This window comes from Cibotium barometz, chromosome 47 (genome assembly GCF_041138505.1).
Source record: "Cibotium barometz isolate CiBa-2024 chromosome 47, ASM4113850v1, whole genome shotgun sequence".
Lineage (NCBI taxonomy): Eukaryota > Viridiplantae > Streptophyta > Polypodiopsida > Cyatheales > Cibotiaceae > Cibotium > Cibotium barometz.
This window is the reverse complement of record NC_141092.1, coordinates 28,230,008-28,249,662: the sequence shown is the minus strand read 5'-3', so window position 1 is coordinate 28,249,662 and position 19,655 is coordinate 28,230,008. Positions and strand designations below refer to the sequence as shown.

Genomic DNA, 19,655 nt, shown 5'->3' with positions numbered 1-19,655 from the left:
ATAATGTGGAAAAATGAAAGTTAAAATAGAAATTGTGTTGTAAACTGTTTGTAAATACTGTTTGTAAATGCTGTTTGTAAATGATTGTTTTATGTCAAGAATGCTGGGGGGAGCATTTTGACCGTCTTGTGATTAAAGTCGTGATGGTAAAGTTGCAACTGCTGACGGGGAGTCAATGAAGGACGTCTCGCGTAGCAAGGTCGGCCGAGGTCTTGACCAGCCTCGGTGCGATTAAAATGGTGAGCTTCCGGTACGGTGGATGAGGGGCCAAGGAAGCGGCCTATGCGTGAAGCGCTAGGTTACCTGCGAAGGATCCTAGAGGGTGCTGACCATACGGTGCTCGGGCTCTGGGTTGCCTAGGATACCCACGCGTGCGTCAAGGAAGATATTGGAACAGAGTTGGAGTTGTTTTCTGAAATCGAGCATGGATCTGGTTGATTGACCTTGCTGGTCTTCAATGGATGAGTCCATGGCTCCTTATATGGATCTGTTGGTTGATCTTGCTGATCTTCAACGAGAGTCCATCTTGTTAAGTGATTATATTGCCAAGTATTATGGGCTAGGAACTATCGAAACGGCTCCTGAGCGTTCTAGTTGCCAATGATGCCATAGATACTCTGATGAAGGAATGATGGGAAATTAAGAATCAATTGGATAAATTGGAAGATGGTGATCAATGATACTATGGTTTTATTAAAGGATTGTTTTAAACTGGTTGAATCTGGTTGAAAAAGGCAATTTCATATTGGGTGTGTGAGTGGTGTGACTAGTTTTATTTTGCATGAACATCCGGCTAGGGGGCCTTGGAACTCTTTTCCTTGGTACCCGGGATAAAACCTAACCAAATTTTTAATTGGATCCCATCACTACAGTGGTTGGGCGGTTGGCTAACCCATGGGATTGGATGGGGTTAGGCTGGACTGATGGATCCGTAAATCGAGACTCAAACTTTTGTTTTTACGATAGAAAAAAAAAATAATAAATCCCGGACAGAAACTGTTCTATGGATAGGAATCAACGGCTGTGCCACTTGAATGGGGAAAAAAGTGTTGATCCCAATGATCCAAGTGCAATTTCTTCCTTGAACTGATTAAGTATCTTATAGATGTAATCGGATCATCTCGATCAGAAATGATCTTGACTACGTTAGAGTAAAAAGTGCCATGACTATGTATGTGCACTTCCCTTTTATGTATTCTTGAGAATCCATAAGTCAAGGTATGCTTCATTCAAGGGAGACAACAATAGAAAGCTTGATCATCGCTTTTATATGGACCTTACAAGGTGTTGAGAAGAATAGGTGAGGTTTCCTACCAATTGTTGTTACCCTCTAGCACCATGAGGATCCAGAATGTGTTTCATGTGTCACATTTGAAGAAGTATTTGGGACCTTAATTAGAAGTGGTTGATGAAGTGCCACCTATGGATGAAGAGGGAATAATTTAATATGTGGCAGAGAAGCTGATTGTAATGAGGGATAGACACCTTCGTAATAGGTCTATTGTTGAGTATCTTGTGAAGTGGAGAGGATTGCCTAATGAAAACGCTTCTTGGTAGTTCAAAGGTTTCATGAAAGACCATCCGGAGCTCTTACAAGATATGGATCACAATGGATAAAGTGGGTACAGTTGTATGATGTTTTTGGACAGCTATATATGTGGTATGAAGGGTGTCATTGTTGTAAATTTATTGTATGGATAGGCATGGCCATTAGTGTACTTTATCCCTAATCAATCAAAGCTGAACAAGACTTCGTGGGCTTATGGACATCCTAGGGAGTAGTGCATATGTACACAAAATAAATGGACATCTCTATTTAGAGTTCTCTTGTGTGAGATACCTTTTGGGATTGCAACGAATGTACTTTCACATTGTGAGGGAAGTCAAGAATATTTCCAACAGCCCCCCATACGTTGCTCCATACAAAACCTTTTGGTGCCATGGGCATGGATTTGGCCGGGCAAGTGTGGGGCCCCAAAATTAATAAAGTGTGAAAAGGTGGGCAAGTATATAAGTGAAGAAATTGTCATTAGGGTCAACTAATCATTTTACTAACCAAATCATACTTTATTGGAGCTGCAAGCTTCCATGGCTATGGTGGTACTCCCTTGAGTGCATGTGGTATGCCATTATGAGTGCATTTCTTTCTCTCTGTAGTGATTGAGAGAGAGAGAGAGAGAAAGAAATGGATAGTTTCTGTTGGCCGCCTCCTCCTCCACAGTCAAAATCACCAAGAATTAATAGTAAGGCTTGTTATGTGTATATTATTACTTACGACTTGTTTAAGCTTGGATAATCACTAATGATTGGAAAGAAAAGTGATTTCAACCTGAAAAACATGCACGCAGAGTCCCAAGTTGTGAAGCTCCCAAGTGATTATATATCATGCCATTGCCAAGGTTCTAAGCTTCTAATGGTGCGTAGGCCTTAGCTAATCTTAGCTTGGCTTAGCAAGGCAACACTAAATGCCTATTAAATGTGTTTGTTTACAAAAAACACTGGCTGTTGAAGAATGCAAAGGTGGCCATGTAAGCTATGGAAAATCAGAGGTTTCTTTTGATCAACTTGAAGAGAAAGCTCATGACCAACAAAACCCTAAGGTAATGCTAATCTCTGAGATTGAATCCCTAATTTCTCCCAGCATGAAGTAAGAAGATTAGGAGCAAGTAAAATATTTTGGATTAACTCCCTAATCAAGATTAATAATTTTTCTCCAATTTTGGTCCCAAGATTAAAATTTAGGGGAGGATCCCTCAGAATCTAGTCCTCTACCATCCATGTCCCCAAAAGCTTAAGAAAAGGGTGAATCAAATTATTAATTCTACTCAAGCAGGATCAATTCCCCTTAGTAAGATCATTAAGTCCCATTTCTTGATCAAGAAATTCAAGAAAACCAAGAATTTTCTTGAAAGTAAGGTGGAAATAGATCAAAGACATAGCTTTGATACCATTGTAGTTATTGAGGGAGAGAGACAGAAATAAATGCACAATTTGCAGTGCTTGGTATCAGAGAAGAAGAGGTGGCAAAACAAGTGGAGAAACTTCTAGAAATGGGGTTCATAAAACGAAGCCAATCACCCTTCGCCCCGCTCATTTTGTTGGTCAAGAAGAAGGATGGATCTTATAGAATGTGCATTGATTATAGGAATCTCAACAAGATCACTATAAAGAATGGATATCCCATTATGATTGATGATTTACTTGATGAGTTAAAAGGAGAAAAATATTTCTCCAAGGTAGATCTCAAGTTTGGGTATCATCAAATAAGGATGAAAGATGGAGATAAGTTTAAGATGGCGTTCCGGACTGAACGGGGTCTATTTCAATTCATGGTTGTGCCTTTTCGATTATCAAATGCCCTGGCCACATTTCAAGCTCTTATGAACTAAGTTTTGAAGCCATTTCTCTACAAATTAGTTTTCATCTTCTTTCATGACATACTCTTGTATAGAAAGTCAAGGGAAGAGCACTTGATGCATATGCAACAAGTGTTGAAGGTGTTGAGAGAGCACAAATTGTTTGCCAAACAAAGCAAGTGCACATTTATGTCACAAGAGGTGGAATACTTGGGTTACATTGTGAGCAATGCACTACAAGAGAATCATTATTTTTCGACGCTTAGTTTCCATGTGTGGTCGCGTTGTTGATATGTGCATCAAAATAGGCATCAAAATAACTATCAAAATAGGCATCGAAATAGGCGTCAATATGTGCATCGAAATAACCGTCGAAAAATTATTTTTTATAAATTTGAATTTATATATAATATTTGCTAGTTTCCACCCTACGGTGTGTTTTAGCCTCCTCTTTATACCTCTTTGCAAGCATATGTGTCTATGAGAGGGAGAGAGAAACAGCGAGAGAGCTAGAGAGAGAGATCAGAGAGAAAGAGAGATAAAGAGAGAGAGAGAGAGAGAGAGAGAGAGAGGGGGTCGAGGGAGAGAGGAGGGTTGAACTTTCATCACGCTCTTTGAAGGAGAACAAATGCTAGCTCCTCCTCCTCATCCATGCAATTAATAAAGTGTCCTATTTTACAATGAAATTAAAGTTCATCATCATCAACTTGCTCGTCCTCAGCGAGATCCATGGCTCCAAATAAATCTATTTCTAGAAATACTCGATCATTGTTGTCAATTGGTGAAACCGTTGTAGTAGTAGAAGGTGATTCATCCATGTCGTCATCCTCTTCTAGCTCTAGCATGAGAGCTGTCGATGCATCATGATCATACTCAGCTTGAATCTCTTCTTCTTCTAGATTATCTCTAGTGTTTGTTTCTCGTTCAAGATGTATTTGCTCAATGAGTGCACCTTCATTCGATCCTAAGTCTCACCTACTTACTCAACTATTATGTCTTCTTCTTGTTCTTCTTATTGTTCAATAGGTGCTAGTGGTGTATGCTCAACCATCACATGATCTGGGGGGAGTTCCTCAACATCTGGCAAATAGTCAACTGCTATTTTCACCTCTGCAAATATTTGTTTTCCACATGGATTTATTTGGATCACAAACAACCATTTATGATCTGTCGGGTCTTCGACAAAGATGACTTGCTCACAGTGCTCTGGTAGCACAAATGTGTCTCTTTGGTCAGTCCATATCTTTGTGCGATCTGCTTGAAGAAATCCACACTTGTCTTTGCGTATAGTTACTGGTGTCCCTTGAGTTACCAACTTGAACCATTTCATATCAAAAATGAACATATCAAACTTTCTGAATCCAACCTTGATAATATCTTGGATTGTTCCACAATAATCTAGCATGCCTACTTCAGTATTGGCATCACTTGCAATTGAATGACTTTCTTGCATGAAATTAGCCTTCACACCACACAATCAAATGTTCTTCTCTTTTTTATTTATTCCTTCTACTCGAAAGTGACGTCCACATGACCCAAACTTACGATACTGCAAGCACAATAAATAAGTACTTTTATTGTTTCAATTCACGAAAGCACAACATAAAAGACAATGCGTAGATATCTCAAACTCACATACATGGAAATCACAACCATATGTAAGCTCCTCCTCCTCATCACTTATTGATTCACAATTGCGTTTAGCTTGCAGTATGGTTTGCTCGAGTGATTTATTAGAAGGAAAGTTTGGAAGAAGTGCAAGTTCTGTTGGGTACGGTAGTGTGCAGGTTGTTCGACTCCTTCTAAAACTTAAACAAGCTTGGTCCCTTTCAACCTTCACCAAGTTGTATCTCTCGATCCATTTCTCCATAGCATGTGAGTTTAAGATGCAAAATTTATTGATCTTCTCACACAATGCTACATCCATTGTTCTCACAAGGCCTTTCCCTTGTGGCTCTTCCCCAACTAGTCGATCATCTTCTTCTTGTGTCCATAATCTTGGCATATCAAGATCAGACGTACTGAGAAATTTAGTTATATATACAAGTGATTCTTGAACAAGCCATCCCGCTTCCATACTATCGTCAGGACTAGATCTTTGACAAACAAATCCTTTAAGTGTCTTCATAAATCTCTCCAAGAAAAACATCCATCGGCTATGGACAACCCCAGCCACCACAGCCACTTCATCAACCACATGAACTAGCAAGTGCAATTGAACGGTTAAAATACTTGTTGGAAAGTATTTCTTAGCTATTATAACAGCCTCGATGGAGTTTAATCATGCTGCTTCCAATGTGTCTCTACTAATCTCTTTCCTTGATATCCAACACACCACTCTACCAATTTTGTAAATTGTTGCTCTAATGTCATCATTGAGGCAATCCTTGATGGCTATAGGAAGCACAAATTGCAAGAATTTTTGCCAATCATGACTCTTCAAGTCACTAAGCTCATCGTCCTTTGTAAATGCTCCCTTCAAGAAATGCATGCATCCTGTAGGGGTATGAAACTCACTAATGCACTTCTTTACATGCCGTCGCTCTTCCTTTGACATGACCCAAGGTGCTTTTGGTAGCTTCACCTTCCCATCTAGTCTATTTTGGGCCCATAAATGTTACATGCATTGAACCTCTTGTAAATCATCTCATTGTGCCTTGCTCTCCTTTTCTCCTATGATGGTTTTGCAAAGAACCTCGGTATTCTTGAAAATGTGCATTGGGTCAAGAAGATGGTTCACTATAGAAGGTCATTCCAGTATTATGGAAGTTGATGGAAAATGGATAGATGCTTCATTCCTGGAGGTGTGTAGGTTGGATCCAACTCCCATAAGGTCCTCCAATCACACTGCTCTTCCATATGCGAGGAGACCTCCCTAGAAATACCTCATGCAAAGGATGGTCCACTAGGAGATACTTCTTATGGCCCTCGTATGCTGTCTTCTTCATAGACTTTGAGTACCGAGCCTCAAGTTGCAGCCCACATAATAGACATCCATTATACCCTGACACTGAAAGACCTGTAGAATATCAAAAAAGATTATAGTAGGTAATTTTGGATGAAAATCATGATTTAACATAATATGTTAACAAGCTACAATATTACTTGAGCACTCTCCCATGCATTGTCCACATAAGTATTCCCCTCAATGTTAGCGCATGTTGTCCAAACCTCTTGGAAATATCATGAACTTCAATGCCCTCCCATAGAACACGAAGCTCCTCAACTAAAGGGGCCTAAGTACACATCCATGTTCTTCACCTTGTACTTTCTAGGAACTATCAAAGAAAATAAAAGATGCCCTTTTTTTAATCACTAGCCAAGGTGAAAGATTATAGTTAACTAGACAAACAGGCCATGTACTCCATGATGAACTTCGTAGACCAAATGGATTCACTCCATCCATCTCACTAGTCCGAGTCGAATATGGCGAGCCTCCTCCTGAAAGGCCACCCACTTCTCTTCAATGTACTTCCATGCAGGGGAATATGTAGGCACACGCATAACACTATCCCGTGGATCTAGTGTTACGATGCCAAGTTATTAGTCCTGCAATGGATTTGTACTTGAACATTGTTTTAATCTGAGGGATGATGGAAAAGTGTTGTAAAAATTTTGGTGGTACCCTCCTTTCTCCTTGCACATCTTGTCTATATCTCGATGTACCAGAATGCGGACATTGTACTGCGTTGTTATATTCTTGTCGATAAAGAATACAATCATTTGGACAAGCATGGTGTGTGTTGTAGTCCATGCCAGTCGAGTGCAACATTGTTTTTGCTCGCACTTGCATCTCATTATCTTTTGGAAATATTTGATGTTTCAATAAGCTATTACACAGAATAGATAGGCTAAGAAAATGCATATAAAGTTACATAACTCACTAATTGCATATGATATCATCACTTACGCAAAAAGTTTTGATACGCTCATATCAGACCATCCAAAAATTGATTGCAAGTTCAATATGGATAGGCAAGCGCGTAAAACAGACACATGTGCTCCATGATATAGTGGAAGACGGGCAAGCCTGCGTAGTTCTTTCTCTTCTTGGGAAGTGTATTCCACACGTCGTGTGATTTCTTCCACCCCTTGGTGTTCCAAACCATGATCTTCTGTTCCATTGCGTAAGGCATTTATCATGTCATCCATGTCATGTTCTAGTATTTACTCCGAATCTGCCTCAAGTTCCTCGGGTTTTTGGATCACCTCATTTGTGGCTACTCTTGTTGGTCTCTACCGTTCAGGCCATATCCACTAGTTCGTCATTATTAAAGCGTGCATTGCCACTAATTAGATGTTCCAATCGCTCCACCGAAAATATTCCCCATTTTTTTGTATGATCATTGTAAATTTGTCGACGTCGAGCCACTTGGTATTTGCAGCGAGTATATGGGCAAAGTGTCTTCTCCTCTAAATCAACAAAATTTGAGGGTGTGGCGTCGTCCATGGTTTCCATATTGATTTGCAATGGGAACAAATGCTTATTTTTGGACGGGAATCCTCCCTTAAGTATTTGTGGAGGGTGGTAGTCGGTGATAGGTAATTTGAAATGTCGGGGGCACGTAAGATCTGGAAAGATTTTGAATTTGAATGAAAACTAGCGATCATTGAAATAAGCGATCATTGAAATAAGCGTCAAACAGGTCGTGGAAATAATCGTGTGGAAAAGGACGTTGAAATAGTGTGAAAAAAAGCGTCAAAATATCCGTCAAAAAAAGCATGAAGATTTTATTTTTTCGATGCTTATTTCCACGCTCTTTTCCACTAACTTTTTGACCCTTTTTTCCACCATGATCTCGACGCTTTTTTCCATGGTTATTTCCATGCATGTATCGAAATCGATGGCACAGGTTTATACAGTAAAATAGAACCTCTCTTTTTTCTATGTTTTTGTTCGTGTGCATGCATTTTGCTACCTCATCAGGTACCCCTCCTTTTTCCTCACTCCCCTCTCCTCTTGGTTACATGTACATGTGTTGTAAAATTTATGTGTGTGATTAGGGGTAATTTTCTTGTTTTTAGCTTTCTTCTTTGTTTTGTAGTAGGTTCTCTCTCTCTCCCAAGCTCTTCTCCACTTCCTTACCACTCAAGCAGGTTCGCCTCCTTCTTTGCCCTCCTTCCCCTCTCCTCTTGGTTGTGAGATGTGTGTGTATCACGGTTGAGGGACAATGAATGTTTTTGTTTTTGTTTTTTTTTTGTTCTTTGTTTTGCAGGTTCTCTCGCTCTCCCAAGCTCTTCTCCACCTCCTTACCACTCAAACAGGTTTGCCTCCTTCTTTGCCCTCCCTCCCGTCTCCTCTTGGTTGTGAGATGTGTGTGTATCAGGGTTGAGAGATAACGAATGTTTTTGTTTTGTAGATTCTCTCTCTCTCTCCCAAGCACTTCTCCATCTCCTTAGCACTCAAGCAGGTTCGCCTCCTTCTTTGCCCTCCCTTCCCTCTCCTCTGGGTTACATGTGCATGTGTTGTGTGTTATTAGATGTGTGCTCTTATTCATGTGTGTGCTCTTATTCATGTGTATGCTCTTATTCAAGTGCCCATGTGGGCTTTGTTATGTGTGTGTAGAAATATGTCTCGCACTCCAGATGAGACACCGACTTACTCGCCATCCTTCTCTCCATATGCCATGTCGCCTGACCAGTTTATGGGTTTTTTAGCATAAGCACGCCCGAGCAAAGAGCGATGGCACAATAATATTTTGGGGGAGGGGTGGGCACTTCGACCTCACCATTGGGCACCACCATCGCTAACCCTAGTTCACCTGTAGAAACCCCACGAAGAGCTGCCAGAACCCCTCCCTCAAGTCGCTTGTCCAACACTCACATGGACAACTCTCGAGTGGTGGAGATGGAGGTAGTTATTGTCCAAGTGGGAGCACAGATGGGTCTACGCCCCCACGTGAGTGTTCTTTCCCATTTAGCGCCAAAAGCACTCCATGCTCGCGATCGTGACGTTTTGACACACAGCCCACACCTGCCCGCCGATGGGAAAAATATTACACAATTGTCAATGGCAATGTGGTTTTGGATAATATCAGGCAAGAGATGAAGAGTCGCATCTGCGAGCTTTGCCACATTGTCTTTGAAAATGACTTTATGACTTTATGGCCAAAGTTGGATAAAGCTAAGAAAGATAGAGTCATTAATCAAATCAAGGATGAGTACAAGCCGGCCATCAGTAGTGATGTCATCCCATAAGGTAGATAAAGGACCACATGGTGGACATTATGAAACATTGGCGGGGAGATGTGACTAGGAGAGTGAAGGCAGGGGGTGAGAAGCCTTGGTACATTAGTACCAAGGATTGGAATGAGGAGAAGCAAAAGTATGCAAGAAATCCCCAATGCTACAAGCAACAAGAGGATGCGGCGAAAGCCCGAATGGAGAGCGTAGGAAGCTCTCACCATGGAAGCGGCAGTTGGGACGCATTCCATGTCTACTTTATAGGTATCAATGCTTATCTTGTATGCTTCCGGAGAAGAGAGGACATTGCTCGCTGCCACCATAACACGTACTTTGTTTTGGCGAAGCTTGAGCAAGAATGCACCAATCTCAATTGGGGATGCATTGTAGATATGGTAAGTGCGGCAAGCCTTAACCTTATGATTTGTATACTTGCTTTGCCATGTCATGTTAGATCATTGTTTTGTATACCAAAAAAAGCATCTTGTATGGTTTTTGCAGGGACCAATACCTGATCTTGAGTGAGGGCTCCACATAGAGTGGCCTTGCCCATGTCTTTCCTCTTATACAAACATATTTTGGTCAACTAACATCTTTGTTTGAGCTTGTATAGCTTGTATGCAACTACTTTATGCAATTTTGCTCATTATAGCTTGTATGCAATTTTTTGCAACTACTTTATGCAATTTTGGCTTATCTCATCAAATCTTGTAATATGGTCTTTGATATATAAATTTCACATCTTGAAATATAATTTGCCATTGTTTGCACTTGTGTACAATGTAGCTACTTTGTAATGTCAAAAACATTATGGCACTCCAACTTTTCCAACAAATTTGCTTCGTTCTTCAAATCAGAGTACAGTTGCCTTTGGTACTCTATAAGTTTGCCACGTGTACAATGTAGCTACTTTGTAATGTCAAAAACATTATGGCACTCCAACTTTTCCAACAAATTTGCTTCGTTCTTCACATCAGAGTACAGTTGCCTTTGGTACTCTATAAGTTTGCCATAATGGTGCATCCAGCTACAATCTTGTAGCTGGATGCATGTAGCTAGATGCACCATTATGCCAAAAAAACTTATACCTGTACGCGTCGAAATAAGCATCGAAAGTTTCCTGCATCCGTCGAAAAAAAAGTTAAAAGTTTCTTGCATCCATCAAAAGCGTCAAAAGTTTCCTGCATCCATTAAAAAAATCATCGTAATAGTAGTCGATATAGTCGTCGGAATAGCAATCAAAACATCCATTGCAAAATAGCAGTCGAAATAAGCGTGGAACTGGCAATTGAAATACTCGTGGAAAAATTCGTCAAAATAAGAGTGGAAAAACATGTTTATTTCAACGCCTTTTTTGACGCATGTATCAACGAATATTTTGACTTTTTTTCCATGCATATTTTGATGTTTTGGGGATTTTGAGCTTAGTTCTAAAACATCAAAAAGGACGTGGATAATGGCCCCGTCTCTTTTAGTGATGATGGCATTAAGACTCATCCCAAGAAGGTATAATGTGTAAAAGAGTGGCCTACACCCAACAACACTACTCAACTAAGGGGATTTTTGGGACTATCATCCTTTTATAGGAGGTTCATATGCTACTATACTCACATGGTAGCCCCGCTTACCACAATAGGCTTAAGAAGGAAGCATTTTCTTTGGGATGTTGTTCCCAATAAGAGCTTCTAAGAGCTCAAGGAAGCACTAATTTCATCCCCAATATTGGTTTGTTTTGATTTTTCTAAGATTTCACTATATGGGTTAATGCAAGTGGGAGAGAAATTGGTGTCATGTTATATACAGAGCATGGGGTGATTGCTTATAAGAGTAGAAATCTCATCAAGAAGGAGAAGGAGCTTCATGTTTATGATCAAGAAATGTTAGCCATTTTGCATGCTGTGAAAAAGTGGCATCACTCTTTGTATGGTGGGCATTTCAACATAAAGACCGATCATCGGGTACTCCAATATTTCCTCACCCAACAAAACCTTTCTCCAAAGTAAAAGAGATGTCTTGCTACCTAAAGACCGATCATCGGGTACTCCAATATTTCCTCACCCAACAAAACCTTTCTCCAAAGCAAAAGAGATGTCTTGCTACCTTGCAAAACTATGACTTTGAGATCTCTTACACGATGGGAAAGGACAATGTCGTTTGGCGGATGCACTATACATGCCATTTCGGAGGTGCATCATAATTGGATTCATGAGATACAAGAGTATTTGGTGGATGACATGGCTGGTCCATTGTTTCAGAAATTATAGCAAGAGTTATGTGTGATAAATATCCACATTTTGAGGTGCGCAATAGGTTGCTTTGGTACAAAAGGGAAAGGTCTATTTGGTTTCTTACTCATCCTTCAAGCTCAAAATCATTCAAGAGATTTACTCTTCACCCATGGTGGGTCATTCAAGAGTGTTCAAGACCTATGATAAGATACGGAAGAGTTTCCTTTGGAAAGGTCTTTAGAATAATGTGCATGACTATGTGCAAAAGTGTTTTCCTTTCTAACAGAACAAGGATCTCAACCGATTTCTGAGAGGATTGTTGCAAACATTGCCTATTTTGGAAGGGAAGTGGACATACATAGCCATGGATTTCATTACCGGGTTGCCCACTACTAAGCAAGGGTGGATAGCACATATGTAGTAGTTGATAGATTGACAAAAGCGGCTCATTTCATACCCACAAAGGTGCAATATATAGCTTCTATGGTGGCTCAAAAATTCATGGAGCATGTGTTTAGGTTACATGGAATTCCTAAGCAAGTGGTAAGAGATAGGGATGCCAAGCTCATGAGCCATTTTTGAAAGAGTGCCTTATATTCCATGCAAACTACACTCACCCCAAGTATGGCCTATCACCCAAAAATGGATGGCTAAACCGAGAGGGTGAACAAGTGGCTAGAAATCTATTTGAGACACTATTGTTATGACACCCAAGCTTCATGGGATAGATGGTTGCACCTAGTTGAATTTTGTCACAACACCTATCACATGAGTATTGGCATGTCTCCATTTGAAGCCATTTATGAGTATAAGGTGCATATACATTCTATTGCATTCAATGAGGAAAAGGTGAATCCTCAAGCCAAAGAGGAGATTGAGAAGATGTGTACAATATTGCAAAGGTGCAAGGATAACATGCCTAAGGCACAAAATCAAATGATTCAGCAATATATTGATGATTCAATGAAGTATATAGATTTCTCTTGTGTGAGATACCTTTTGGGATTGCAATGAATGTACTTCATTGATGATTCAATGAAGTACATAGATTTCTCTTGTGTGAGATACCTTTTGGGATTGCAATGAATGTACTTCCGCATTCATGAGGGAAGTCAAGAAGATTTGCAAAAGCCCATACATTGCTCCATACATGGTTTCGAGGACGAAACCTTTGGGTGGGGATAGTTTGTAATGAAGGGGGCTTGGTCTTGGGCTTGAGTAAGAACTTTAGGCACGGCCCATGGTGGGCTTGGATATGGCTGGACAAGTGTAGGGGCCCAACATTAAAAAAGTGTGAAAAGATGGGCAAGTAAATAAGTGAAGAAATTGTAATTAGAGTCGAATAATCATTTTACTAATCAAATCCTACTTTCTTGGAGCTTCAACTTCCATGGCTATTGTGGTACTCCCTTGAGTGCATGTGGTACTCCATTATGAGTGCATTTCTTTCTCTCTCTCTCTCTCTCTCTCTCTCTCTCTCTCTCTCTCTCCATCACAACATTTATTTCAACCTTGGACTTTAAATAATGCTGGGTGGTGTGAAGTTATGCAGTGAAAGATGTTAGATAAATGGGCGTCTCTTATAAAGGGTGATGGCGTGGATGATCGCTTCACTACTACTACTACCTCCGTAAACGGAGAAGTCCATAAGTCGGGAAGTTAATTTGTTTAATAAAAAGCTGAGAGAGAAAAATTAGTTGAGAGAAAGAAGATCCAGTTTCAAGAATCTATTCTAATAAAAAATTTGCATTTAGTCCCAAGAGCTTGCATATAAAAATAGAATTTGATTCAGATACCAATCGAGAAAAAATTTTAGGGTACGAGTTAGTACGGATGAAACCGTAAAGTAAAGGATGGTCAATTGGATCATGTAACATATCAAAAAAATTTAGGAAGCATCAAAATAGATAAACAAGCCTCCGCACTAATCCAAGTAATAATAATTTAAAAAGGGTTGTGTGAGGGGTTCGTATATGGGACAAAAATTCAAGGAAACTTGAATATGGTTGGTTTATAGGCCCCCAAACTCATAAAATCACCCTTATAGATAATTGGAATCTCCAATTTCCTTAGGGACACGTAAACATCATGTACAATCACAGAAGCCCTATGGGAAGGTGAAAGAAAAGAGGTAAAACTCATCTTAGACCTTAGTTGGAAATGGCAAAGATTATTGTTGAGTTGTTAAATGACTTATACGGAGTAAATACATAATGGTGAGCCTATCAAGAGAGAAATATTAGTTATATCAAACCCATAAGGGTGTTAAGCCCATTAGGAGAGAAAGATCGGTATCTAGAGATTGGGTACAAGAGTCTTTTTTGGGTAGCACTTCTATCCCGATAGGAACTACCACTCTATTAGGGAGAAGTTGTTGCTAAGGCTCCACCCATAAGAGATTTTACATGAGAGAGAAGTTTATTAGCCCTTATGGATGAGTGATTTTACATGAGAGAGAAGTTTATTAGCCCTTATGGATGAGTGATTTTTAAATTTCTTGCTCAACAAATATTAAAGGACTTATTATTTGGCAAAGCAATATAACATCATTTTCAATACAAGATTTGGATCTCACAATTTATAAAGTAGTGTCCTATCTTCATATCTATTTCAAAGCTTTGTAATCTACATAAATATTGATGAGAGATTGAGCAGGTAGATATATTTATTCTTGGATATTTTTATGGAAACCTTGGAAGAGAGAAGCATGTAATACTTAGTAAGAGCTGATGTTCATGTTCTTATCAAGACAAGATCATGTAGTTAGAAGTGACCTTCTAGTTCTTATTAGTTTCTACATGTGGCATCAACATGTATGTCTGTTAGGTTTCTATCATTATTTATATTTTACACAGCAAAAGCAATTCAAGCCACCCTTGTTTCCATTAGGTTTCTGTCATTATTTATAACATAGTGAGCAGCAATGCAAGGCACCCTTGTGTCCATTATGGTTCTAACATTGTTTGTTACACAATGAGCAATGCAAGGTACCCTTGTGTGCAAAATAGATAATTTCTCCATCCTTGCTGAATTGCTATGCATGTGCACACAGGCGTGTACCTCTCTATGCATGTGCATATACACAGAACTCTCTATGCACGTTATGCTTATCCAAAAGATGTCTATGCATGTTATAGAGATCTTTATGCATATCCATAATATCTATATTAAAATAATAAAGGTAAACCCATCATGGGAACATGTAACTCGATAATCGAAGATTGTGTACAAGAGTGGTCGGGCCAATACACACTTGTAGGCACCATAGGAACTAGCCCCCTGGTGGTGGGAAGAACTTGTTGATGGGTGTGAGGAATCTAAAAGTGAAGTGAGTAAATGGAGTTAATATATGTACATGGGGGTTGAACTTGCATTGGTGAGGGCATGGGAAATCAATCTCTGGGTGGTTGCAAGATCAGGGTGCCCAGTTTTGTCCACTCAGGCACCGTGCGCATGCATGGAACTCTCTATGCACGTTATGCTTATGCATTAAATACACGATACACGAGATCCCGATGCATGGATCTCTGGACTATGCATATAGAGCTCTCTATGCATATGCATAAGCTCTATATTAAACTCATAATGGTGAACCCATCGTGGGAACATGTAACTTGATAATTGAAGTTTGGGTACAAGAGTCGGTAAGCATCGGAACTACCCCCTTGGTGGGAAGAAGTTGTTGATGGGTGTGAAGAATCTACAAGCGTGGTGGTGAGGAAACGAAGTAAATATCTGTACATGGGGGTTGAGTTTGCGTGGGTGAGAGGCCATGGGCAATCAATCTCTCTACTTTGAGAAGCAATGTAGCTCTAAGGTATTAGTAGTTGTTGTTGTAGCGTGTTCAAGGAGCGCACCATATATATATATATATATGTATGTATGTATATATATATGTTGAATAATAAGAGAGTGAATGAGGGAGAAAGAGTGCGTGAACCTTCCAACCTTGGACTTTTAATAAGGTCGGGCGGTGTGAAGTGATGCAGTGGATGACGTCAGAGAAATGGGCATCTCTTATAAAGGGCGATGGAGTGGATGATCCCTTCACCACTACTACTACTACTACCTCCATTTACCAATTAATTAGAAAGGCTATACAGGAGAGAGGAAGAGAGAGAAGAAGGGTGTCAAGGTTTCATGGCGAGTTCTGGAGACAATCATGATGTTTAGCTACTAGATGCTTGGGCTAGCCCCTACATGCGATGCGTGCTCAAGTGGCTGTTGTTGCTGCCAAGGGCATTGCCTACACTAGCATTCCCCAAGAGCTTGGGCCTAACAAGAGCCCCCTCCTCCTGCAATCCAAACCTCTTCACAAGAAGGTGCCCATGCTCCTCCACAAGGGAAAACCCATCTCCGAACCCCTCAATCATTGTAGAGTACCTAAACAAGGCCTTCCCTTCCCCTGATGGCAAAGACTTGCTGCCCAAGGACCCCTACCACAAGGCTATGGCTCGTTTCTGGGCAAATTTCTGTGATAAGAAGGTAAGCATCTTAATAAGGTGGTGGCAAATTATGATAGACAATATATATTTGTGCTAATCTTGCATTGAGAACTAAGACCTCTAGTTACTGTGGGTGGACAGGTTCTTGAGGCTCTGTTGAAGCTGACTCGAGTGCCAAGGGAGGAGTTTGGAGTAAAGGGATACCTGAGTACCTTGGAGGGGGCCTTTCCAAAGGACTCGGAGCTTCCTTACTTTGGCGGGACTCAACTGGGCTTTGTTGATGTGGTGTTGACCCCCCTGTTGGACGAGCCGAGGAAGAGAGACAAGGAGTCGAGACGGTAGACGAGAGACAGGAGAGATGCACACGATGTAGATCCCCAAAAGTGTGTGGAATAGCACACTGAGATAGGCTTATATAGGCTAGGACCTAGGGTTAGGGTTAGCATGCTATATATAGCGCCAACACCCCCGCTCAAACAAAGGTCCCTAGATGTGGATGAAAAAACCCTTGGGGGTTCAAGGGAAAAACCCACATCTCCTATATTCGTCTACCGTTATATTAAAATATTTCAAGTTACAATATTGTGGGAGTACTATTAGCACTCCAATAGTTACAATACAATGGCACTAAACGCCCTCAATTCTATGAATGTGCAAAATAAAAATTTAAATATAATCTTCAGTGTTGGACGTCATCATCCATCTTGAGTTGAAGATGATATTGTCTCTAGATCAACACGTCCTGTAACACAATAAAAGTCTTCACAATAGAAACTCTTATTAAGTCTGTTAGAGAAATCTAAAATTTACACAGAACAGTGTCTGTTGAGGCGGTTCGCGACGCCGCTCGTCAGACAACATATACACAAACAATATGATGGACGTGCATAGAACATGAAATGCAAAAGATGACACATGTGCACATGTAAACATAAAGCCGACATGAATAAGGGGGCCCCCATAAAAGCGCTTATGACAAAAAAAAATGCCACAATGCGGCTTTGACGAGACGAGACGAATAATGTGGCTTTTGACAAATAATGCCACAATGAAGCTTTTGATGAGACGAAGTGGTCTTTCATGAATAATGCCACTTTCACAAGATGAATAATGTGGCCTTCAAGAAATAATGCCACTTTGACGAGACGAATAATGCCAGAGTACCCAGGTAGACGTGTGAAACAATGTTAACGCAATTGTAGACGATATAGATCAAGCCTGCAACGGACGTTATGAAAAGAATAGCATTAGTACTTCTTTGGATGTAAAAATACACTCAATAAAGATTTGGATGTAAAATTATATGTGAGATTAAATGGAGTCAAAATATAACAGGCCAAACAGTATAACTTCATACTAATCTCCAATAATGGACAGCCTTTCGGTTATACTAAGTTTGGCACATATTATCAAAGATAAATAGAAATTATGAATCCAAAAATGATAGATTTGACTTCTAATGGGATGCCATGAAGCAGGTTGGCCTTCTTGCTTTGCAATATACAGAACGTGTGTAGCGCTTCAGGTTGTGTGCCAACTGGCAACACTACATGTGTTGAGCTTACAAACCCTTGCCAAGAAAACGCAAAAATCGGCCATAGTGGAAAGCATCAACCGGTAGTTAGATCTTGTTGCTTCAATTGAAAACAACCATGGGCAAAGTAGTTAAAAATTAAACTCCATAATTGAAAAGAAAATATTGGCAAAGAAGTCTAAACTCGATTGCCTTATTCCCCCACGCAAACAAAAAATAGATGCTATTTTTGGGTAGGGTCAATGCAAAAATAGCGTGATAAAAACTGTATGTGCTAAATGGCTGCCATCAACCAAAGCGCCGCTTTTATAAAAAGCGACAAAATAAGAGCGTCAACAGCTTTTTCACTTGCTAAAATAGCACTATTAGAAGCATAACTATAGCTGACCAAGGGCATAAGCGAATAAAGACAGCCATGGCCGCCCTGCGTTACCTTGACTAGCAAGCCAACTTTAGTATAAATAAACGTAGCTATAATTAGTTCCATGCATGCAGGGAGGGTAAGAAAGCGGAATTATGACGACAAAAATAGGGCACTGAGACATAAACCTATGGATGTCTGAGGTCTCCCAATCTGCAAGTATACAGCTTCTCTAGATTCTCTTCACGCATATTGTGTCTGATACAACACTGCTCAGTCTCATATAAACCTCGGTTCTCTTCACGCGTACTGTGTCTCTCTTACACTGCTCAGCCTCAAAGAAACCAGAGAATATACAATCTGCATGAGTGCCAATGTTACTCCTCACGCTTCTGCTGGAAAGTAACTAGGCGCTCCATTTAAATGCCGGGCAACCAAAACGCAGGCAATTAGCCGCCTAAAGCCAGCTGATTACGAGCTCCTTATGCAGCTTTTCTAAAAATAGAGAACGGCGCTTTCTAGCTACAAAGCTCAAACTTTAATATGAAAAGCAAAAACCACAGCAATACAATTACGATGTGGAAAATTCCTTCTTTTAGCGAAATCTGTTCTGGCAAAGCCTAGCACCACATAGACGAACAATAGTAGTATTGTACATGATATTGAAAATAGTTCATGGAATTGTGCGTTGGCAAGAAGCCATCAGGCGCAAGCCCTTTTATATAACAATATATTCAAGCACCAAGAATTCGAACAATTGGTTAACAGAAATTTTGAACAAAGTGTATGCATAAGCTTGATAACAATAAACACGAGATAGCAAGCGAAGTATCACGCACACAGAAACATATGCAAGACACATCTCTTGAATCAAGAAGACAAAGAAGAAAAGATAAAAGATTCAAATAACACTTAGCTCTCTTTGTAGACAAGGAAGAAGATGATGCTCCGTGCTTTGTCCGTCTTCGCTCTGATACCATGTTGGACGAGCCGAGGAAGAGAGACAAGGAGTCGAGACGGTAGACGAGAGACAGGAGAGATGCACACGATGTAGATCCCCAAAAGTGTGTGGAATAGCACACTGAGATAGGCTTATATAGGCTAGGACCTAGGGTTAGGGTTAGCATGCTATATATAGCGCCAACACCCCCTAGTTGTGTATCTGCCTGCATTGGAGTCTATGGCAGGCTTTGAATGGGACTTGGAGAAGCTGCCCCGCTTTCAAGCCTGGCTGAAGGCCTTTGAAGGCTGCCCTCCGGCGGCGTGCTTGTTGCCAAACAAAGCTAAGCAGCTCGCAGAGGCCGCCAAGGGTTTCAGAAATAACCACTTCCCAAATGAATGAACTACTGCTTATTTACTTACTGAGCCAGAGTCTAGAAGAGCTTGACATTTTTATCCTTGTTTTGGAGAGTGAGTTCTGTATCCCTGCCCCGTGAATAACAATTGTATACAATGCAGTATTTATTGGTGTTTTCTTTTATTCTTCTCAGACACACAATGCAAACTTGCACTAGAGGCAGAATGCACAACAGAAAGAGTCTCGTTTTT

At 40.3% G+C, this 19,655-nt stretch overlaps 1 protein-coding gene across 1 annotated transcript; it reads left to right on the top strand.

The window, feature by feature from the left end:
* Window positions 1-15,967: 15,967 nt before the first annotated feature.
* Window positions 15,968-19,449, top strand: LOC147611554 (putative glutathione S-transferase GSTU6). Its single transcript, XM_086784916.1, has 4 exons — window positions 15,968-16,252; window positions 16,354-16,550; window positions 17,027-17,061; window positions 19,295-19,449. The coding sequence occupies exons 1-4, from the start codon at window positions 15,968-15,970 to the stop codon at window positions 19,447-19,449; spliced, it is 672 nt and encodes a 223-aa protein (XP_086641042.1).
* The last annotated feature ends 206 nt before the right edge of the window (window positions 19,450-19,655 follow it).